Source organism: Neospora caninum, chromosome V (assembly GCF_000208865.1).
Source record: "Neospora caninum Liverpool complete genome, chromosome V".
In the NCBI taxonomy this organism is placed as follows: domain Eukaryota; phylum Apicomplexa; class Conoidasida; order Eucoccidiorida; family Sarcocystidae; genus Neospora; species Neospora caninum.
This window is the reverse complement of record NC_018391.1, coordinates 1,624,732-1,648,381: the sequence shown is the minus strand read 5'-3', so window position 1 is coordinate 1,648,381 and position 23,650 is coordinate 1,624,732. Positions and strand designations below refer to the sequence as shown.

The following is a 23,650-nucleotide window of genomic DNA, read 5'->3' as shown; positions in this document are numbered from 1 at the left end:
ATCGTTCCCGCAAGCGTACTGCTGCAGAAAGAGAAAGTGTGGTGTCGGCAACGGCAATCCAACCCGCGCAGCATAGAACAACGTTGCGCTTTGACAAAAGGCGCAGAAAACACTAGAGTACGTGCAGGGGACGAAGTTCACAGAAGGGAGGCATCTCACCCGCATGCAGTATAGTGGTCAATAAACAACCGAGAAAGGACATGTCACTCACTCTCCACACAACTACCGGCTCTCCCTGCCGCACCGTCCCAGCAGAAACTCGTACGGCTTCGCACCCGAGAGCGGAGCGTGCGCGGCTCTTTCCGCCTGGTACTCTCCCGGTCAAAGAGCATGACGAAGGTGAGGCTGCATCACAATTATGCTGACGCGACGACAAGACGCTTCCCCATTCGAGACCAAGAGCGAAAAGATCCGTGGAAAATCGGGCGCGTGTCACAAAGCCAGACTGTGTACCGAAGAAAAAACCCTTTCCACTCCACGCCGCCCACTTCGACTAATGCATCGGGCTCTTGCGGCTGTCGGAATCCAGAGGCAACGGCAGCACCTGCCGGCCAGCACGCCCGATACATTATTGTATACCAAACTATCTAATATACCGCAATTCGTTCAGGTAGAACGTTGTAACACTGTATCATCTTGGGTTGCCTTTTGTTTTTTCGCACGTATGCATGCGGCCTGCCCCAGTCGCAAACCTCGTCCAGGCATTCTGAAATTCGCAACAGACACAAAATTGGACTATGATTGGACGATGGTGTCTAGGAAAATCCTTTGAATGCTTTGGCGAATGAGCTACGGAGACGCTTCATCTCAGACAAAACGATCCGACGGGTCGAGGCTGGTAGACGGTGGTGAGGCATCTCTTCCCAGAGCTACGAAACAGCAACTATTTACTGAGATGACGTGTGGAGCTAGGGGAGAGGGCTGGTGTATCGATCTTGCTGCCGCTTTTTGACATAGACATGACAGCTTACTCACCCTTGGCAGTAGCGGTGCCTATCTGTGACCAAAGGATCATGCGGGGTTTGTCATGCTCGTATTTCTCGCACTCACCACTCCCACACGAAAAGAGTATATACGCGGCATGCTTCCAGCTGGTAGTTTTACGCGACTCCGTTGACTCGGATCAACCCTTTGGTGCCTCCTGGGGGATCAATTGAACGGAGCATGCGTATGCAGACTCCCTTGGCCCTGGCCTACATACCGTCAATACTGCGACAGGCAAACACTCGTGAGGTCCAGCCGTTCTTGAGTTTCTGCCGGCACACTAGGAAATGCCCGACAAACTATTAAAGTTTGAGCAGTCTTAATGAGCCCTCTTGCACGCCTGACAGCTATGTGGGGTAGCGTGGACCCGAACTTCGACGGCAGTTCCCCGTCTTGCTCATACCACCGCCTCAACTTGCACACCCAAAGGTTCCGTATGAGTCACTTCTCGTGCTTACGGCACAACTGGAGTGCCTAATTTCCGTCTACGTGTGCCTGTAGTGGCCTCTGAGGAGTCCTCACTCGAGAAGTGCTACAGTGTTGCAGGTGTTCATAGACAAACAGGCAAAAACGATCAAGTTCCGTTACGGCAGCGTGCATACTTGAAAACACAGTGTTCACTGGATTGTAAACGCTGAAAGAGAGATCCGGTTTTGACTATGAGGACGTCGTCTGCTTGGATTCCGTAATTCAAGAACACTTTTCTTTTTCCCCCTTATCCTAATGAATTTCCTGGACTACATGGATGCAACGCGCATCGTCGGTGACACAGGACAGGGCCCTTTTCTGGAGAGGCGTGTGGCGGAGCTCCTCGCGCGAGAGCGACGCCGCGCCATCTTAAGTCCTGAAAAAGATTTCATGAAACGTACTAGGAAATAGAAGCCCACGCTAGTTCTTGGGAAAAACGTCTTCCGAACCTCCAATAGGGGTCCGTCAATACTCCCGCCCCTGTGGGCACCGTAGAGATTGTCAGGGACACGCCTCCAACATACCGTTGAAAAGCATGCCTGTACACTAAGTAATTGCAGACAGCTGGTCGCGGAGTTGCAACAGAACTGCTGAATATATGGGCGGATAATTCACTACGCTAAGGCTCCACAAGCTCTATTAGATCTACCAAAACCCCTCAACGCGCAATTCCGATTACATAGTGCTGAAGAAAGCCCTTGTAGGTGCAGGTGTATCGGCAGGCCGATAGCGGGGAAGATGATCGAGTATAAGAGGCAGGAGTCCCGGATCCGACAGCTTCGGTTCTAAGTCTTTACCCGCACGGAAAGGGATTGCCACTGTTCCCGGGAGGATTGCTCGGAAGGCAGGTGAAGGACAAAAGTCTTTTCAACGCAGGCCTTCTCCCTTTGGCTTCGACACCTCCGGGAAAGGCCACAAGAGACGTACTCGCCAGCTAATAACCACGCCGTAGTTGAAGCTAGACGCCTCACCACAGCAAGCACGGGGCACAGTGCAACTCACCATGCTCAAATTCACCGCGCAACTGAATGGTTACATACATCAAAGACTTTTGAACTTTTCAAGAGTGTGTTTGTGAGAAAGCATGATGATTCCCAAAGAAGTCAATGAAGAGAGGAGGAAGACGCGATCAAAGTGGAGATGGAAGACTCTGAAATCAAGGGATGGAGCAATAATCTCAGTCACCGCGTCTCTATACGACTGGGGCAAGTACACACGCGTAAGCAGGACGCACGCGGAGAAGTAGAAACCCATAATTTCAGACATAACTAGGGCAAAAACATTGCTGGACACCGACGTGGAGACGTAGCGAAACACAGCAAGCAATTTCTCAATGAACCCTCGAATTGTCAACGCGATGATCCATCCGAGTAAGAGAAGAGAGAGGTAAGGAGAGACAACTGCAACGTTCAAAGAAATATTTAGGTAATACAATGCAATCTCTAACATCCTCGTAGCGGGATCTGTTGTGCTTACGCGGTCGAACAGGACATTGAAGGCAGCCGTGATGATCCGGTAAACACATACAACAGTCATGCACCATCCCATCAAATTGTTGAGTCTTCCTAGTAGAGTTCTGCTAAAAATTGCCTGCGCACGAGACTGAACAAGATCATTCAAACCAACAAACAGTTCTCTCGACAAAGTTTCAAGTGCAGCAATCTCACTTTGGAGTTGTTCGCATTCCTTCTCCGCCGCTTGCCCCCTCAGAGCTGCCGCGACCCTGGCTCCAAGACCCACCAGACGTTTCCACAGAGCCCGTAGACACGAAAAGATTCGAGAAACCATCCTAGTGTCTTCACAAATTCCTCTCTGGTGGATGCCTCTCCCACACGAGTCCGCCGACACTGCGCAACCCCCATTTCTTACTGGACGTTCCCGCCCCAGCCAGTGGAAACCGCTGTCTTCACTGGGCATCCCAAAGCAACGATCCCGCGAACAGTGCTCGTTCAGTCTTCCTTCGTGGCATCCCACTGCAAATACGGGGCGTTCGCGGAGAGGCGGGCTGTTCCGAAGATGACTTGTGGAAGCCGAGTAGGTAAAATATTCAGCCGCCGACATGCTCCCCTCTGACCTCACTATATTCAGCGACTGTGCTCCGTCGCTGCGTGCACCACAATCGGCGCCAACTCGATCACCCTGTACGAATAAGCCATCCGGATGCCGCTCTCCTCTTTTCGGCAAACTCCCCGTCTCCATGTCGCTGCCAGAGCTACTGAGGGCACACATGGCCTCAGAAGACGCAGCGCCACCATGAACGAATACGGTAACTCCGTCTCGTTCCGGAAATCCATTGCTCGCCTTTCCACTAGTCCGTGCATCAAAGAGAGCTCGTGAGGAGCATGCGGAGCCCGCCGGATGAAGGCCTGTGGTAGGCGTGGGCCAGTGGGAGGACCGACCAGGTCGGGTCAGAGATTGTTGCAGCTGTTTCCGTTTCTTCTTCTTCTCTGCAATCAATGTGAGAGTCTGCAGTAAGCGCTGCTCAACCTCCGCAACCTGCTCCTGAGAAACAGGAGAGAGGAAGGCCGTGATGTTCTTGTAGGGGTAATTCACAGACCCAAAGCCGGCCAGCGCCGACACCACAGTGACGCCACAGACACCAACATACGCGAGGAGACACTCCGTGTAGGAGAGGGAAGCGAGGATCGCCGGATCGAGGTGCAAAAATCTCCCCGACTGGTAGAAACAGGACCAGAGAAAAGGAAGAAAAACAGCGCAGCCGAGGGCCACCAAGACCCACTGGTGCCAGGGGATCGGAGAGTGGGGGAGAAGAGCGGAAAGTTTGCCTCGCGAGTGCTGACTCAAGGAGGACGGGAAGTTCAGCGACGCCGGGAGCGGCAAGGAGGTAGGAATGCTGAGAGATGCAATTGAGAAACCCGGAAGGTTCAGACTTTGTAACCGAGGGAAGGCAGACGCCAGGTCGGGAATTCTGAAGATATCTTGTTCTGGAACAAGAAGATTGTAGACGATGAAGACAGGCAAAATAAGGTACAACAGCAACAAGACGCACACAAGGTCGATATTCCAAACCCACTTCCTCACAGTTGGGTTGAGGATGTGAAGCAGTTCAAGCAGCAGAAGCTGGAGCATAGATACGCACACGGTGAATGTGGCCGAGAAAAGGTTCTGGATAGAAAGTCGCTTGATCTCGTAGTCACGGTAGAGATGCTTGGCAAAGAACCAATAGGCCCCCAGATACAGACATGCATGGAAGCCCACGACTGTGACGATGCCGAGCAGGAACCCTGTTAGCGTGTTGCTAAGAGGGGAGGCCGCTGAGAGAGGAGGAATCGTCATGTTCGCGACGTACGGGTTTCCGAGGGACACGAAACAAACTAGGTCGCCTGGTCTCTCGCGGCAAAGTTTTCCACGACGCAACTCCACGCGTCTTCATCCGATGTCAGCGAAGGAACGAGGTACTCCTTCTTTCGTCGGCACGCCAACTGATGCCTAAGTGCCATGACTCGCCATCTGCCGCCTGTGCGGGGCAGGCTGGACAAAAACACCTCCGGCCCCAGAACTTCGGCGCTCTCAGAAAGTCATCAGACATGACGGAGTTGGGCGCCTAGAAATCAGCAGAACAGCTCGGTCTTTTCCACATCCCTTCCCCTAAACCGCCTGCACATTCGGCGAGAGACACCCTCTCATTTCTGCGCCCTCTTTGCAATGTGCTCCCGACGGTTGCCCACTAGTCGCGTTCTGACTGTTCGTATCGTTATGAAGTTGGACGACAGGCTCTCATTCCGCCACGTCTGTCCCTGGATCGAGACAGTTGCCAGGAGGCATCCACAGGTAGACGCCGCATTCGGAGGCATCCCCCGCAACCTCGGCTGTAGTGAAGCAGGAAACTGTTAACCTGAACAGGCTTCTCGGCAAAGACCAAAGGCGGTACAGGTCTTACAAGATGCAGGAAGCAGTTCAGAAAAATCTACCAGAGAAAACACTTGTTTCAACTGTTAGCGGATGGCAGCACAGCTCCGGCTACATCATCTGGTGCAGCGTACAACGACGGAGACATCTCACAAACGGAGAGGTCACTACACACTGTCGCCAGAGTGTTGATTACGTTGTGACAACCCTACGTTGCAGAACGGTGAATGAGTGGCCGGCATTCCTTCCTGAGAAGCACCGTTCAGAAAAACGAAGAAAAAGAGCAAAGCCTTGTCGCTTCTTCTCGCTGGAAAAACGACGAACGCTGCATCTGCCCGACAAGACTGATGGGGGTTTTTCCCGAGCGCTGGTAACACGCATTTCTACGCTGGTCCGGAATTTCCCCCCCAATGGATAACCCGCGGTAGCAACACGATATTTTGTGGGTTCTGCCAAAGACACCCAATCTGGCAATTTTATTCACCTTTCGAAAAATGCGCGTCAAGTCGTGGTTAAATCTGAAAAAGAATGCATATCCGAAAGGAATTCTTTTCTGTTCCACCACCAGGGTCACTCAGCGCGTCCCAAACGCCGCTGCGCGCACTAGAGAAAAGCTGCTTAGCTTTTTCCTTTGGGAAAGGGTGCCTGCTTCTTGGCTTCGAAAATACGTAGAAGAACCACGCAACAGAACACCTGAAGAGTGTTTTGCATGAGGAAAACAAACGCTGGCGCCTGATCGGTTTTCCTTCCTCCATTCAAGACAGGAACTGTGCGCTAATATCCCGCAGTTTATGAACGGCAGGAAACCCGCACTTGGTATCGCGGAGTCTTCTGTTAGGAAGGTCCGTTGTTCTCAGCTCATCGTGCACCCAATAAAATACATGACTAGACAGCGGAAGCACTTGCGAACGGCATTGACAGCCTGTGCCTAGGCCAGTTGTCGGAAGACTGGCGGGTATTCCGCGTATCGATTTCGTATTCCTTTCTTCTGGAAAAGTGTATTTGCTAGCTGATGTTGAGGCGCCGCATGTGTGAGCGACACTACCACATTGGTTCTGGGCTACATGGGTGCCATCAGCACAAAATTCCAATCACGGAAAGCAGTTTTACCTCATACACACAAGTGTGCTCTCCGCATTCGCAGTCAGTTTCGTATGATGAACGCGCTGGAATCAGGGTACACTTGACCAATAGCTTAAATCGTGCCTGCTGCTCTATTGTCTTGCTCTTCCGTGTCGCACGGGCACTAGTATTCACGTTTTAAAAACAAGCGTTTTTAATGAGAGACGGAGACAGCGACGTTCGAGTCACAGTCGCTCAACGGACAGCGCAAATGCAGCCAAAGTACTTCAAAAACCCCACTTCGACAGTCGGCAGGGAAGTCAAGCAAATATCGAACAACGTGCTAGAAAGAGTCGGATCACATCTGCCTGGAAGCGTGCAGCCATTTTGTCGTTTAGGATGAAAAGCTATGGCACAGCGGCAATGCCAAACAACTGCTGTGGTGCAGTCAGTCCCACACCGTGGATATCTCGTGGAAGCGTCCAGCATCTGTGTCATGGAGCAGCAACAGGTATCACTATCATCACTCTCTGGTTCTCACCATTGCTTCGGTTTCATTTTAACCTTTGAAAAAGCTACAACTGATCAGTTCCGTCTTCAACACGCCCGCTCCCTCATTCAAGTGGTTGTACCGCATCAGCTGATAAGAGACCCCCTTGCTTGAGTAACGTGAAAAAAAGTTGGGATAAAAACTGTACATCTGTTGGCAACTTCGGGAAAGCAGCGAGCACGACGCTGCGGCCTCGTGCTGGACAGAAACCACCATGAGAACACGGAAGGTACGGAAAGACCGTGCCTGAGTAAACGAGGCCCCCGCCGACCATCGTAGGACACGAATGCAATCCATGGCAGCTCATGGTTATTCAAAGCACACTAAAGCACACAGCAGAGCAGCGTAGAGAACATCCAAAGTAGTGGTTGTTGCTTGCTTGCCCTCTTGCCACTAAACCCCCAGCGGAATTGTGAGTCCTTGTCTCAGACCCACTAACTGGCCCAGACACGTTCTCGTCCCTTGGTAACATGCGTGTAACGTGTGCATGTGGCTGCTAGCTCCCCTTGCGAAGTGTAGTGGTCGGCACTCGCAGTTTAAAATCTCTATCGGGGCAACGTTGGGCGTAGAAGAGAGTGAAAACAAAAGTTCTGGAGGGTGACAAAATGCACTGGCAGGCGATAATTGCAGAGGCCAGACCGGAGGTGTAGCCCGGGTGGTTGTAGGGCACGTGAGCAAGAAGCCGCCGTGACGAGAAGCAACGCAAACGTGGTCCTCACAGATCAAAAAACTGTGACTCAGCAGGTTCTGAAAGAAGCGAAGGCACTGTGCCGCAAAAATTGGTCGGCTGTTTTGCACACTGTCAGTTCTGTAGACGGATGCTACTCCATCCCCTGAGTACACGCACATGATAAAAATGCCAGGTGGAGGCGATGCTATGCTCTAAACTCTTCTGAGACGCGACAAAAATAACCACCAGATTTGTTGCTGCCGTGAGGTACTTCCTCACAGCCAGCAGTCTCATCATCCGCGTTCGCCTCTGGTCTGCACGGGGGGCTTGGACCTCAGAGTGCCGCGCCGGTGTCTTCGGCAATGAGGATTTCGTCGTCATCAGGAACAGTGAAAACGCAGAGAACCTCCTTGAGCTCGGCGCCGACGTCTTCATCTTTCTTTCGTGCAACGAGCTGAGCAGCAATAGATTCCAAGGATGGTTCACTATCCTCGGATGGTTCTGCTTCTGAAGAGGTACGTCCGAAAAGACACGTTCTTCGACGGGATCGGGGCTGCGGTAAGTCAGGCAACTCCATAAGTTTTCTGAGCTCGGCATACTCGTGAGGATGCAGCTCCGCAAGCGAGATGAGCCGCCTGTAGGTTCTAGCTTTTTCCCGGCTCTGAATCCTCCACTCGTTCACGGATGTGATCAAGAAGGCACTGGCAATGAAGCAGCTGCCAATGCCGCCGACTCCCCCACCTCCCCCGCTTAGCCAGTCTGCCGCTGCCGCAGCAGGCAACGATAATAAGGAACAAAGGGCGACAAGAATTGGAGACGGGAGCAGCAGGAGGGACACTTGCAGAAGGAGCGTGTGCAAACAGCTACACACGCAGACGACGACTAGGAGAAAAATGAGAAGTGGCGGGGGCGTAGAGCCTGGAAAGACTTCAAGACTTAAGCTATGCAAAAACGCCAGGGGGATCCAGAAAACACAGAGACTTAACATTCCTATGATGCCATTGATCAGGAAAACAAAAGCTAACGGAAGATTGGATTTACCATTCAGAATGTAGTTCTTGTAAACCACTTCGAACAGGCCGTAACAAGCGGCGCACGCGACGGACAGAAAAACGCCGGAGGTCGAAGTCGGCTCACCCTCATTGTGATAGGCGATCACCGCAACTCCAAGCGTCGCCAGCGCGAGGGCGGCAATCTGCACGCAGTCGTCGGTGCCTTCTTTGTAAAGGAATGCCGTAAAGAGAAAAACAAACACCGGGTTCGTGTTATATATGGCAGTCACAGTCCCCACGCTCATTCCGTCCTTGCCCACAGCGAGAGTCCACGCCCACGAATGAAGCAGATAGAGGGCTCCGATCCACATGCACGCCCAAACCAGTTCTTTGAAACTGGAATACTGCATGTCTGCTTCCACAAAGTTCCTGACAATTTGGTACGTATCTCTGATGTACGGAGTACAGATGCGCTGCCGCAGTGGAGCTCCTATGAATCTAGAAAAGGGGTGTTGGATGCTGTGAATCCAGAAAGGTTCGAGGACCTCTGCAGCGAACCGCGTCAAGCCCCTTCCAATCGCTCTCGACCACGACGCAAAAAGAGTTCTGAAGCGAGAACATTTTGAGTCCTCCGGGAGTGTTGGGTCCTCCCGTTGCACGACCTGAGGCTGCGCCACAGTTTCCCGCTCTGCACATGTATCGGAATCGTTTTGTCGTCTTGTAGCTAAGGCCTGAGGCTCCGGGGCATCTTCACTCGGCATTGGCGCCTCGCCAGGTTCTTGTACAGGGGTGCACAATAAGACATCTTCTATATTTGCCTCCCACGGGACCGTCTCTGCGGGGTCCGTGCAGTCCTCATTTTCAAAAGCCTGTTCAATGAAATCCGAAACGTCCTTCTCCGTTGCTGTTCGTGTGAATACTAGTCCACTCACTGCCGTGCATGCCTCCCCAGATATCAACGGCTGATGAAGATCCTTCTCCACTGAACCATAGCCTAGAAGGTCACCCAAGACATCTGAAGTCGTGTTTGGCGATGTGCAAGACAACAGCTGGCGGCAAGGCAGTTGCTGCGTCCTTGCCAAGTCTTCGTGGTCCTCCGCGTCGTTCTCCGCGGATGGACGGGCCTTCAAAGCGGAGCATGAGCGTTCATCAGGATGGCCTGGCCCTTCGCTCTTGTCGACAAAGCTAGGGATGATCGGGCGCTGCGGGTTCTGCCGTCTGCCAGCTTCGTCTGAACGGGCATTTGCAGGGATCTCGCACTCGTTCCGGTCCAGAGAGAAGTGCCCTGTCTGCTTGCTGTCGCGCTCGCGTACTTCTTCAGCAAACTGCACGACCTGCGTATTTCCCAACGGCGACAGGGGGCGACAGTCGCCACCAGAGCCACCCTCACTGGAGACACTGGAGGAGGGACCACATCCATGTGTGTGTCGACGGCTCGGCAACGGATTGATGGGATTCCCTTCCGAGTGCCTTCGCCTTCTTCGCTTGATTGCCGCAATTGCAAAGAAGAGAAAACAGACTTGCAGCGACTGAGAAAACCATGACATGAAATAGGGGATGTTCAAAACGACTACTCTCGTTTTGACCTCCGTATCCCCAGAAGGTATCGTACATGGGGCGTCTCTGTTTGCATCCCGAGTGAGAGTGTCTGAAGAGCCCTGCGTCCCGGGAAGCCCAGACTCCTCACCTACTAGAGGGGGGCACACATAGTGAAGGGACTGATGCCTCTGGAGCTCTCTTTCCTGCTGCAGCAGGCGTGAAATCTCGCCGCTGACCAGGTAGAGGGCAATGTTCAGCAAGCAACATAAGAGGCCAAACAACAGAGACGACACCGACGAGTCTTTGTACGAGTGGAGCGTCAGAGGACTGTTGGTAAGAGGAGGGAACAACGTCGACTGTTCGCGTCGGTAACCCACTTCCTCCGCATCCCCGTGAGAAGCAGCGTCGCTTGGGGTCGGCGACCACCGTGGAGAATCCACTGGTCGGTCCGGCGGCATTCTATGTGCTGGTACCGTACAAAAGCTATCCTCGGCAATCGCGCATGAATTGAAGGGAACGGACTGCCCCTTTGCGCCGCACGGATATGCACTAGGTTTACAGTAGAGAGAAGGAGCACCTGTTCGAGTTCACTGCGTTCGCATCGCGTCTCCTTAGACAGCGGTTGCAGTGTTTCTTTCGCCTGTCGGACATCTTTGCTAATTCCTAATTTCTTGCAGCTCTGGCGCTCTGTCTAGTCCCCGATTTTTGAGCGTGAACGCCTCCACTCCCACTCCTTCCTCACAGGGCGCGGGTGCGCCTTTTGCACATGAAAAAACAGGAACAAGATACAGGAACCACGGATAAAAAAATCTTCAAGATATACTAGGTAATTTAGAGGATCGTGGAGAAACGCCGGTTCTTTCCTGACTCTGTCGGGGGGGGGGGGGGGGGGGACGCGGAGGCACACCAACTCTGGACGAGGAGTCTGACATTGAGACCGCCCTTAGCGCCAAAGGAAGAAATGTTTCTCTTCGCGTATTTCGTGCGGTGAGTCTACGACTGCTGCCACGTATCCAGGCGCACAACTCCCGGATCCCCGCAAGCCTTGGTGTCGATGGCACTACCAACCAGCTTCTCGGTGCGGCATACTGTCGTGGAGCGGCGTAAGCGCCCCACTTTAGCATTCCTGTGGGAATTCCTTTCGGTGTACGTACGCGAAAGCGCGTCGCGTCTGAACAAGGATGCCGGAAAGCGTATCAAAGCGATTGAATTCACCACGCAGCGTTGTCACTGTGGACAGCTCCAGGAAACATGGCAACGCGTAAAGGGATCAACGCTCGGCAACAGAGTCAAACATGTGGTCATCAGCGAATGTGCATAACGGCAGGTAGCTCACTGCAGCCAGATGACTAAGAAGAAAGGCATTAGGGCTGCGTACAGTTCGGTCTCCGTGGGCGTTGAGAACAGCCTCGGGCGACGGCGCATCTGCAGGCAGATAAAGTCGCGACTCAAAACTGCCAAACTAGGAGCCACCGAAGAAAGAAAGAGAAACCGGTGTAGGAAAAATACATCTTTTCTTCGTCGAAGAAGAGCAATTGGCACTAGGCAGAACAGAGGCTCCCCCCTCTCAAGACAACGGGGTTCGCGCAGCTAGCCGTCCTGGCATGATAGCGACACCCTGCGCTATCCCAGTCTGTTGTTCGATTCTGTCGATTTTTCTTTTTTCCTGGAAAACAGCATCTTCTGGTTCACCTTTGAATCCGACGATTCAAGGTTGCCTCCACCAGCTGCCAAATCGAGGCCTCAGTTGCTGCTGTCAGACTCTAGCCGGCAGTCGCAGCTCAAGAGCGCGTGAAAGCCTCGTGCAGGGGTTACGTGTGCATGCGGTTAGAATGCAAAGCAACACTCCACCGACGAAGATCTCTCCTCGAGGGCCCCTTGCAAACGTAACACACCACCAAACAGATTTTTTCATCCTATCTCTTGAAATACACACATGTCTAGGGACGGCGCTTGTTTGCAGTGTTTAGACATCCGTGTTACGTGACCCCGTTACACCGCTGACGGCGACGGTCCAGGGAGCCTCTGTGTGATGAAGCCTCAACCGCTGTCGTGACTTGGACCAGTTCTGATTTTTTCGATTCTTGCTTTGATTAGGAATATCTGTTAACGTGCCTCAAACTCCATGGACAATTCCTCCCTGGTGCCGTGAACAGAGCTGCATGCGGCTAAATTCAAAACGGTGCCGAATGAGAACATCGCAACCCGTAACATCGCACAAAAAACGAGGCATTTTGTGATATGACCAGCTGCACTTGTCACTCAACTAACGTTGTATCCCTGTCTGAACATGCTGATTCTCACGCATCAGCCCACTTCATGACCCCCATAAGAACTGTTGTCGAGCTCATTCGGCTGCTGGCTGCTGTATTGCATGCCGCAAATACCTTTGGTACGAAGAACGCTTCGAAGTCGACCGGCGTACTCAGACTTCTCTCGAGGGGTCATTCATGCTTGCAACCTGGTATTCTCTCAGTGCAAGTGATTAGTGATCGACAGGACTTCTGACTTGCTTACCTGAGACGGACTTGGGAGTTGTGTGTGTGTGTGTGGTATTTCGTTGTTTGCGGTGTGTATAAAATGATTTGTTGCGTTCTGGGAACTCGTCTGGATGGGCATTCTCCCTCTTCTATATCTTTTGAATCCCACTAACGGTGACTATTCATCTTTTCCTGCCGGCGTAAGGCACCGGCGTGTTTCTCTTTTTCCGCCTGTACAGAATGCGGCAATCAGAGGCCTGCGCCGCTAGTGGCTTCGTTAAAGCTCGGCGAAAGTCGACAGCAGCCCGGCCTTTGGAAGGTTTGAACTCAGCAGGAAGCACCAAAGTGCAGCAGAACCCCTCGGGGCTCTTGGCTCACCAGCTGCTCAGTCTCTCGGACGTCTTGATCGCTGCCACCAACTTGTTCCTTCTCCAGTGACTGCAGGAACCTTTGCAAACCGCATTGCCCTCATTCGAGCGCGCCAGGCAGGCACACGTTTCAATGAAAATCACGCGCCGCCATCCTCGCACGTGCCCACAGAGCCTTCAGCACTGCGCACAACAGTGGAGCAGCGACCGCTACCGGCGTAGACGAGCAGAGTGACTACAGCGTGGCCGTCGCGATAGCCGACACCGGAGGCTTGGAACTTGCCGTTGTTTCTATCTGGACACTGCTTCTTGTCGTCGCCTTTAAAGGAGCGACAGCAGTCTACGTGTGGTGCAAGTGTGCTACACGAGGTGAATCGGAAAGGAAAACGTGCAGTGAGGCTCGGAGTGAGGGGCCATGCAGCATCCTTTCGACCGTCCTCCGCTTCCTTGGGCGTCTACGGTCTGGCATTTCTTCCGTCTCTTGCCTCCCGGCGTCGTCCTCTTACGTCTGTTGTCCGGGAACGATTGCCTACCTGTACGGGCTCTGGTTGACAACTTTTTCCCTTTTACCGGTTTTGCTGGGAACCCCCCTTTCCCACTATGTAGCGTGTGTGCTCTTTGCTTCGTACTTGGCCTCAATCGGCCTTCTCTCGCCAGTTGCGGCTGCAGCGGTTGAAGAGATTCGAAGCCTAGGAGTGGAAATCGAGGCCGCCAAAGGGTCCGTGCCAGGTGGTGGAATGGCTCATAACGGACTTGGGTGCGGCCATGCAAGCGGAGAGAACTCTTCAGCTGAGGGCGTGGCACTGTCTCACGCTTTGTCTATGCCGAAACTCTTGCAGGCTGTGCATCCATATCTACCCGAAGTTCTCAAGAAGCGGTTGCCGTTGATTCTCTCTCCTGCCCAGCTGGGCCACGTTTTTACCATCGCTGCATTCTTACCGTTCATCACATGCAGCTTCTGCGCGCTTGCTGCGTGCTACTTTCTCCCCCTGGACTGGCAAACCGTGTTGGTGCATTTCCCTTTTCCTGTAATCGTGGGCGGGACAGTTGGGCACTTTGTCGGTGCCGCCTTCTCGCTGGTGCTGACCGGTTTCGTGCTGCCTTGCTTGAGCGTCTCCCGTCGAACACTGAGCGGGGGCGTTGTGGCAACTCCAGTTTTGCAAGACTTGCTGTTGCGGCCGCGACAAGACGACGATAGCGATTGGGAGGATTTCGAAACGACAGAAAGAGTCGGTTGTGAAACAACACATCACGGTAGTAGGGCATCGGGCAAACCCTCCGGAGAAACGGAGCAGACGGAATCTAGTCTCCGCAGAAGGGGCAAGAGGAACGGGTCGCCGGGTGAAATTGGCGGCCTCTCCTAGAGTGTCTCAAGCAGACGGCTGAGAGGCGCGCTGAGAAACCTGTACATGCAGGTGTGCTCCAGTTGTGTCGAATCTGGTGCCCGAGTGTCGGGCACCGAGAGCTGGCATGTATCGAGCAGTTTGTCTCGTCGAGGCTCTCTCGTGCGAAAAAGCAACCAAAGTGACAACGGGTTGGGTCGGGACCGTGTCGTCACGTCTTACACGTAAAGAATGGCTTTTGGTCGGGTAGACGTAGGATGCCAGCGTTTGATTTTGCGCTGTGCCGGGCAACATGGTGGGATGCAAACCGCGCATGCATATCCTGCTAAAAAACTGCTTCGAACTATGTTCCTTTTGCCTTCATAAGACACGCAGCCGAAAAGACGATGTGACGAATGAGGCAACGGCATCCGCGCGTGTCGCCAGGGAGGATTGCCTTGCTCTGCGACACCCGCAGTCTGCTCTTTCACGGCACTGCCTCTGAAACGACGTAGCGGGTGATTCGGGGACTACTACAGTAAGGCGGCTTGTCAAACATCAGCCTGGTGGCGTTCAGAAACTGGACCGTCAGTGCGGATGCGCACGAACATATTCTCCGGTACGCGTCCAAGTATGCAGCGTAGCCGAGTGCCCTGCTACGTGCAACGATGAGGTTTTCTGCGTGGTGTGCCGCTGCGTATGCCTCTTTTAACCCCTCCTGAACAACCCATACTGTAATTGCAAAAAGTCAAACAGATGATGGTACGCGCCTGTTGGCGGCAATACTCTTTCGATGCCCGGCCGTTTCTGAATACTCGTGCTGCTCTTGTCTGCTCCGTCTTGCTTTTCCCGTTCTCATCAAAACGCGGAGTTGCATCTTCAGTTCTCGCTGCAGTTGTTGTGTCAGGGAACACGACGCTCTTGATTCAGCCGCTCTTCGGTGCTCTCTAAACCCAGAGTCTTGGCACTCAGAGAGGAAACAGCGTACCGCTGATTGGCGGTTTTAAAGTTGTCTTCCCGCGGGCTCCTGCGCTTACTCCGTGGCCTCGTGCATACAATTGCGATAGGCTGTACTACACACGTGACTTGGGCGCAGCAGCCGAATCCGTCGGAGCCGATCCTGCGGGGGCATCGGCGGCTGTGAGGAGCAACCTACAACAGGCCGCGAAGTTAGTGTCGCGCTTCGCCACAAACACGGGACGCGGGAGTGTTTGAAGGATCCTTGTAACAGGCCTAGCAAGAGGATGTGGGCTGTCTAATCGCGTTACGCTACTTTTAGAAATATTTGCTCGTAAACATTTCTCTCCCCAGTACGAAGCCAAGTGTAGCAAAGCCGATCGAAAGCTTATACCCACCAACGCGCGTAAAAGCTGTGACCGACACCAGCGTCGTACTTCCAAGCATCTCCACTGTGAGCGCAGCTTTGCGGTTTGAGATGAAACAATGCTGCCTTGGTGAGACGGAAAACAGGCGCCTGCGTTGCCGGGGTTTGAGCAACTTGCCAGTTTCGACAGCTACCAGGAGTCAAGACAACAGGCCACCGGAGACGACAAGTGTCCATGCCCGGGAGGTTCGAGCTCCGCGACTCTCGGGCAGTGGCAATCCTCTTCTGCGCTTCTTGCGTGTCGTGGTTTGGCAAAAGCTGTGTAGATGAGATTTGTTTCCTCAACAAGTCCCATAGTTGCTCTTTCATTATTTGCACTACTCTAGATATCGGTCTTCTGCTGCTCAGGCGACGCTCGCCGTTTAGTCAACATTGCCAAAACACTCTTAGCTGCCTCAATTCCCCCCCAAACCAAACGAGAAACTCACCACATGGAACAGAACCACTGTGTCTCCATGAAGAGTGGAAGGCCAGCTTTCGCCGGGATCCATCTCATTTGCTCAAGTATGGGAAAGAGAAGTGCTACGGTCTTTTCCCTTGCGTTTCCCCATCCTCGTGGCTATGTCTCGCGTACCAATGTGTGACGTCTACTAACTACACTGCTGGTCTTAACGTTTCACGAGCATCGAACAACAATGCGCATGCAGATAGATGTAGAGCGGGCACGCCGCTGTCAAGTTTGGTGATCCCCAGTGAACAAAACCGGTAAGTGCGCCTGATCTAAATCACTCATTTCGAAGAATTGGGAGGAGCCGCTATATTTCGAGGAAGCTTGGCGAAGGCTTTCCTGCACCCTCCCTTACTTCGACGGAGTTTCTTCCGTGACTGTTCCTGCTGCAATGCATCGTCGACGCGGCGATTGACAGCTGCGCATCAGCAACCATGAATTGAGCCGCATGCTCGCCAGGTGACGTTCATTTATGGAACTTTTGGTTTTTTTTGATTTCTCGGTTGCGCTAGACGACACTTCTTTTAGCATGTACATAACCCTTCCTCTCAGTTTCATCTTCTCTTTCCTCAGGTTGTTTGGTGAACACTTTTCTACCGCCGAATAGGGTAAGGCGATGTAATGCGTCGACGCTGGTGATCGCTTTTATCCCTTGCGACACAAAGGCATGGGTTTTTTCCGCTCTTCTTCGCCTGGACGCAAGATATGCTACGACCTTGTTACGCTGTGATGATTACATGAGAAGACAAATTAGTTAGGAAAGTGTGAAGAGCCGCCGTCCTTCCTCCGTGTCGGGGCCTTGTGTGAGATACTCGCTGGAACGCGTCGACGGATTCTGCCAATTCTCTTTATCATTCCGTGAAATAGGTGCATTTTAACCCGCTTTTCGACGGTGAACCACTACCCCCGTACTGAGTTTGAGCTCAGAGTCTTGAAAGTGAGTTTGGTGATGTGATTTGCACCGCAGTTTTCCCCGCGAGAGAGCATTCAGGAACCAGCGTTCCCGATGACTTGCCGTCCAACGCTATAAACTTTGCCCCCGCTAGCCAGGAGACTGCAGAAGTAGTGTAGGAGACTCTTTGTATCTCCCTATCCGCGTGGCGTTAAATGCAACGCTGATGGGTCCCCCTGGCCCAGAGTAGCCTGTTTTTGGCGTCATGGCAGGCCGTTCGTCGGCCGTGGCAACGGCGTTCTTCGCAACGAATCCAGATACCCAGAGAACGCCTCTTGGCCGTGACCAGTCGATGTGGTACTAGAACAGATTGCTTTTGGTGTCGCTCAGCCATGGCTCTCATCTACGCGAGACCTCGAGAGTCCTGTAAATCAGCCTTCACGTGGGGCGTGCTGGTTCTAGGTGGATGCTTTATCATACGTTGAGCACCTGTTTCCTCGTGTTTCTTCCAAGAAGTCGTCGTCGTGGCGGGCGTGTAGACGCTATCTTTCCTCAAGCTACGTTATCTTTGTGCTCGGTGCGTACAGTGGAGGGCGCCGGCTCTCGCTCATGAACATGGGAACGGTCCTGGCACGTTTTCCAGTCCACACCGGTCCATTGATGTTGCCCGGGACGCGAAACAGTGCCCTTTCTTTCCGTTATCTTTCTATGCCAAGTCTCGGATAAGGCCGGCCACAACGTCGCGTGGCGACGGCGATTTCAAACCGTGCGCGGATGCGGCTGTTTGCCAGCCCCATTTTTATCAACTCAGGTCGTTAACACGTGTGACCCAGGAGAGGACGCTGAGAGGACAGAAGGAGCTGCGTGGATCATCCGGGAGAGAAGTGTCGCACTAGAACAAATCCAAATTTGATGTGGGTTTAAAGAGGCTGCCTTGTAAATCCCAGAGAGGTACTTCACCTTCTCACTGCGACTCGCGTGGGGTGTCGGCTGGGGAACGGCACAGTTCAGAGGGCAAACGACCAAAATTTTGAAGTCTTGTGCATCTGTATGTACACTGTCGCATCGGGCTGTGAACGCCTGTGCGCGCTGGAGCATAGGAGCTTCGGCGAGCTCTGACATCAATGCAGCGCGTTTGCAGTCGCCGTTGAGTTCATGGCACTCGCAAGACGCCTGTTCTGTTTCGACATCTCTCTTGGTCCTGGCGGCTGATAGGCGTGGCTACCCGCTTTGGCTTTTTTCAGAACCGATAGAGAGAGCTCAACCAGCAAGCCGGTCGAGTCTGACCCGCCGAAGTTGAACACGCCGTAGAGAGTTTGAATAAGGAAGCTGAGCCGAGGGTTTCTGATGCCGGTGATAGTCGTCTTCCCCAGTCTACACTCGAAGCATGCCGTTGGCGGCTTTGTATTGCTTGGTCGTCCTCGAGCATGGCGAATTCAGTTCGAGGCGTCTCAGATATGTTCTCGACTCTGAAGCAGTGCTCACTGGTGTTTGGCGCTGCCGACGGGACGGGGGAGGCATTTCGTGCGCGCCGCTTGCAGGGAGGAGATTCAAGCTCCGAACAAGAAGATGCGACGAGATGCTCACGAAGGACTGAAGACGTTCCGTTTCGGATCGAGAGTTCTGACGAAGGCGTAACTTCTCTTGAAGATTTCCTTGGAGAAGAAGTCCCTCCCCTTGTCACCGCACCTGATTCGAGCACTCGCAGGTCGTTAGTAGGTTCCATGCCGTCGGTCTCACCATTTCCACCCTTATGGAAAGCGCTGGCTGCGCTGACACGGGAAGATTTCCCGCGTTTGCCGGCAACTGACAAGCCTGAATGCCGTGGCACAGTTTCCTCGCCCGCGAATTCGCTGTCTCGACAAGTGCCTAGGCATTTGAGAACGAGCGACGCCAATGCAAGGGGCCCTCGAAGTGCAAATGCGCCGTCCCGAGAGATGGTTTCCGTCAACAGGGAGCGGCCGCATTCTTCGCATCATCGAGGTTGCCTGATAGCTGGCCCTTTCCTCGCACAACGGAGTGCACAGAGACCTGATGAGTCGGTCACGAAACGCCATCGATTCGCGAAGGACTGTTTGTTCCGGGATGCTGTAACTCAGAGTTGTCGATGGGGCCATCCGCGTGTACCGCGTGCATGCAACGCGTCAGATCCAGCGCAGTCTCGCACAGGCAGTTCTGTAGGAGACGCCCGTGTTCGTGGGGCTGCGGCAGTTTCACAGGAGCGGGCAAAACAGACAGTCGTGCGCCGCCGTATGCGAAGTGGAATCAACGGTGGAAGCTGGAGCGAGACTGGGGCTTTGAGCGAGGATGGAGGACGGACTGGTGCTGGCAACGATGCGGCTGCCTACGTGGCGTCTAGACACGCCAGTGCGAGTGACAACGTCCCAAGGCGTGCTTCTCAATTCCTCGCTGGTGGAAGGCACCAGCAGAAGGTCACAGAATGTGGAGACGAGTCGGCGGGAGCCAAGAACGCCGCGAGACTTGAGGCTCACGTGAAACAGCGGGACCGGCTGGCTTCTGCTACAGCGGCGGCCACGTTCTGGTCGTCGCATAGAGGCAACGCCCAGTGTCAGTACACGCGGGTTTGTGAAGAAGATACGAGTTCCGTCCCGCCTTTTCCTCGTTCGTGGGCAACTGCAGCTTCAACCTCTGACGCGTGCGGGATTCCGGCGACAGGGGAACCAGAGCCTTCAGCACACCAAACGGCCCCCAGCAGTGCCCCCGAGGGCAGGGGACTCAACGCATGCACCGGTTTCCTTGAGGAAACTGAGCAGCGCTGTTGTGCGTGCGCCGTTCCAGAAGCGGCATCGTCGCCCGGAGGCGCCTTCCCGACAGGAGCTGGCGTCCGAGAAGCGAGTCGCCTACGGCAGCTACTGGCAACCTGTGGTCTGCGGCCTGGGCAGACGGAGAATGGCAAGCCGCGGGGCATCACTGTTGATGATGTCCGCCTGCGTGAAAGCGAGCGTCACGTGAACAACTGCAGAGACTCTGAGTCGGAGTCGAGTTGGGAGGATGTGGCGGAAGAAGCTTGGAAAGCGGCGCGACCGACTTTCCCCGTGGGAGGAAAGGACACTGCGCTACCGAAACGAGCTTCCAGAGATGCAGCTGGGCCTGAAGCGACACGAAGTGCGGGGGACCAAAGTTGTCGGACCGCTTCCGAGATCCGGAATCAGGGCGGTCTGTCGGCAGCGAGGATGTGTAGAGCGACGTCGCAAGTTACACCTGTCGATGTGGAGGAACAGCTGGTGCCAGTGACGCGGAATGGTGTCGGTGCACTTCTTTGGCGGCGCCCACCTTCGACGGTGACCACCCCTACGGCAGGTCGCTTCATACCCAGATTGTAAGTGTCGAACGTTTTCTGTCAGTGCAATGTAGGATATCGACAGCAAAGCGAATGCTCTCACGGGCACAGTCCATCTGCCTATGAACAAATTTTTCTTCCGTGAAAAAAGAGGCAATGCCGTTTTCCCTTTACCCGCCGCAGCAGTTCCGTGTGGGATGCCTTAGGTGCATTTCCGTAGGCGGATTAACTGTCTACGAGCTTCTCAAATGTCGTTCGGTGATACCACTGCAAGCCCCGGCGCTCACTTCCAGAGGCCGAGCAGCAAAGATATCGCAGTCGAAACGCGCGAATCTGGGACTTTTCATCGATGTTTGTGCTGCAACCAGAAATTGCCCTGGCGACCCTTCTACCTTTCACCAGTGTTATCCTTCGTTTTGTCGTCCCATGGAGCACCATTACTCGCCAACGCGATGTTTCGCCAACATGCCTCTCTCTCTCTATATATATCTATATCTATATATATATATATATATATATATATATACGTGTATGAATCTACTTACAAAAGTGTAAGTCGATGCATTTCTCTAGCTTAGCCCAAGTCGTAGGAGACTCTTTCCGTGGTCTAAGTGGAATGCCTCCGTGGAGGGCTATGCGTATTTTGCGAGGTTAAAGGCAGCTCTACACACTTGGTGTGTTTGCTCCGATGCAGCGCCGTCGTCTCCGATTGTTTGACACCCAGCCTCGCACGTAAGTGGCTGAGCGTCGGGTCCGAGGATCCGAGTTTCAACCTCTCTGTGCGTTTTCCTCAGTCAGCGGCCGTAGTCTTTCTGTTAACTTTTCTTTTTCGTCTGGCGGCGGGGGAAGGTCCGTGGTGGGCGTCGCTGTTTTCCCCCGGAACTCAGGCGCGTTTTCAGCGCAAGAGTTGTGCGGAGGACGTCTCCAGTCAACGGCACCACGGAGAGGCTTTCGTGCCACGGGGCTGTCAATACCCGCCAGGCGGGTGTGGCGTGTCGCAGGTGGATCTAAACACGCATGTAATGGCCTTCTCTTCGCCCGCCCTTCCGTGAGTCGGGGTCCGCAGTCAACTCGGTTCCGCTTCGTACAGTGCTGTTGTTTGCACGGCACAGATCAAACTTTACGGTTGAGTCTCTGTGGCTGTGATCTGTTTATTACAGGACAGCTGCCGCGTTCGCCGACCCCGGCAGGGACGTCTCTGCCTTCAGCGAGAGCTCTCTGGAGCAGTTCGAGAGCGTCGTCTCCGATATCTTCCTTACCACCCGCGCGCTCGTCTTGCCTCACTCCAGCGCCCCCAGGTCGTACACGAGAGAGCGAGGCGTCTCTGCTACGCATGCGGGAAAGTCGAGATGCTACACACGTTCCTAGTGCTGGTTCTCTTTCCTCGCATCTGTCTCGAGCATGCAGTGCTGCGGCATCCTCGGCGTCACGCCTAGCTCTCCCGGGGCCTCTTCGGCTGCAATCAGAACTAACCAGCGACCCTAGCATCACTGCAGAGAAGCATGGCGCCGTCTGGCCTCTCACGAGCTGCCACGCGCCGGCGGCCAAGGGCGGACTAGGCGAAGACGACCGAGCGCGCCCGCCGATACCAGCCAGCGGCATGCTGGCTCTCGAGCAAGAGCTCCTATTCCTTTCTGCATCCGCGTCGGGAAAGCAGCGGCTCAATTCCAGGCGGGTGCGGCGCTTGAATCGGCCGCGAGCGGCTCGTGGACGGTCTGACGAGACCCGTTCAGCGACCGGTCGGTGGCGAGGTGAGTCCTGGAACTGCACGCCGCTGGAGCCTGGGGAGGGCGGTGAGGGCTTTTCCCAGGGCGCAATCGGCGTGGAGAACAGCCACGGCGCGACTGGAAAGACGCCGTCCCCCGGCGGTTTGCTCGAGATGCGGCCGTGCGCGACGTTGAACAACCGGCGCAAAACTTCAGAAGACAGCGCAACAGGGTACACAGAGATCACCTGCTCATATACCTGGCGGAATGCCAAACCTAATCTTCAGGTCAGCGGCACTGGCACGGACTCTTCGTCTCTCGGCAGCCTGGATAGTGACTCGTCCAGCAGTAGAGGAACGTCGGACAGCGCGGGCAGCGACATACGTGAAGAGGCCCAGCGGCGGGAGTCGTTGCCCCCTGTGTGGCCTGGTCGCCTGGAGGGGACGAAAGAAAGGGGCGATGAGTGCCCAGTTGAAGGAAGGCATGCCGACGATGAGCTCGAAGAGGAGAGAGGCCGATCTTCCATGTCACGGTGCCGTGTGCGCGGCAAGACGCGGGAGGTGGAACGACACCGAACAGATGGTAGTCACAGCACCGGAGTGGAAGCGTCGAGAATCCGTGACGCAGCCGGGGGTCAGGTGTCGTCGATGCCTAGCATTATGAGGGGAGCGCTCCTGACTTCCTCACCTCGCAGAGGGTACAGGCCGCCGGTGGGCTGGCCAGCTGGCAAGTGCGGGGATCCCTCATTTGTGGGGCACTCTGGCAGATCTGCAGTTTGTCGACAACGCCGAAGCTCTGATGGAGACGCGATGGCGCTAGGGCGGCTCAGGAAACAGTGTTTGAAAACAAAAACCAGGGAGAGAGCGAGATCGGCATCTGACGGGAAGGTTGCGTCTCGCTCAGCGATCAATAAGGGCGAAAGAGAGAACTGGGAGACCGTCTCTGGGCCTGAGGCACTGGGGCAACTCAAGGAGCCCGAGAACCTCGACAACCCTCTTCAGTCAGACGGCGTGAAAGAAATGCGCATGCACCTCTCGCAGGAACTGAATCCGCAACGGACAGTGTGTGGCGAGGAAAGTGCGCCAATCAACCCGGTGCGGCTGGTGGACCCAGAGGAGGCCCCGGCGCACTTGTCTGGACACTGGCCACCCGGGCGCATGCAAGGCAGGAGCAGCGGTGGTGTCTCGTCTCGGGATTCTCGTCATACGCCGAATCTGAAACGGTCGCCGGTGCCGTGTGGCCAGCAGAATCGCGGAGAAGGGAAGAGAACTTATGGGCAAGAGCATGCAGATCTTTCAACAGTGCAAAAACCAACTTCCGGGCAGATGTGGTTCTACAGTGACCACTTTTTTTATGATTTTTTCTGATCGCTGTCTGCCCACAAAATGCTGAGACTTTCCTGTGCAGGATCTGTAGTGCAAGAAGGGTCACAGAGTGGAGCTACCCGTGAGTCGGACTGCTGACTACGAGTGAAAGTCGCGTTTTGTCGCCCACATGGACATACTCTTCGGCGGCAGACAGGTGTAAAAAACACACGAACTGGTCTCGGAGGGATATGCTGTATTTAGGGACAAAAGCAGTCCGGCAAGCACGGGAAAAGAGCAGGCAGCGGAC

General features: G+C 54.3%; 3 protein-coding genes across 3 annotated transcripts; 1 reads left to right on the top strand and 2 right to left on the bottom strand.

The window, feature by feature from the left end:
• Nucleotides 1-2,493: 2,493 nt before the first annotated feature.
• On the bottom strand, nucleotides 2,494-4,749 carry NCLIV_014130 (GA20816, related; the record flags this gene model as incomplete). The annotated part of the gene is made up of 3 exons (XM_003881603.1): nucleotides 2,494-2,852; nucleotides 3,120-3,175; nucleotides 3,527-4,749. 3 exons carry the CDS (start codon nucleotides 4,747-4,749, stop codon nucleotides 2,494-2,496), a joined length of 1,638 nt encoding a protein of 545 aa, XP_003881652.1.
• A 3,189-nt stretch (nucleotides 4,750-7,938) lies between these two features.
• NCLIV_014120 (conserved hypothetical protein) lies at nucleotides 7,939-10,593 on the bottom strand (the record flags this gene model as incomplete). The annotated part of the gene is made up of 3 exons (XM_003881602.1): nucleotides 7,939-8,369; nucleotides 8,646-9,827; nucleotides 10,284-10,593. 3 exons carry the CDS (start codon nucleotides 10,591-10,593, stop codon nucleotides 7,939-7,941), a joined length of 1,923 nt encoding a protein of 640 aa, XP_003881651.1.
• An 8,688-nt stretch (nucleotides 10,594-19,281) lies between these two features.
• NCLIV_014110 (conserved hypothetical protein) lies at nucleotides 19,282-23,403 on the top strand (the record flags this gene model as incomplete). Its single annotated transcript, XM_003881601.1, has 3 exons — nucleotides 19,282-20,369; nucleotides 21,491-21,631; nucleotides 21,738-23,403. The coding sequence occupies 3 exons, from the start codon at nucleotides 19,282-19,284 to the stop codon at nucleotides 23,401-23,403; spliced, it is 2,895 nt and encodes a 964-aa protein (XP_003881650.1).
• Between the last annotated feature and the right edge of the window lie 247 nt (nucleotides 23,404-23,650).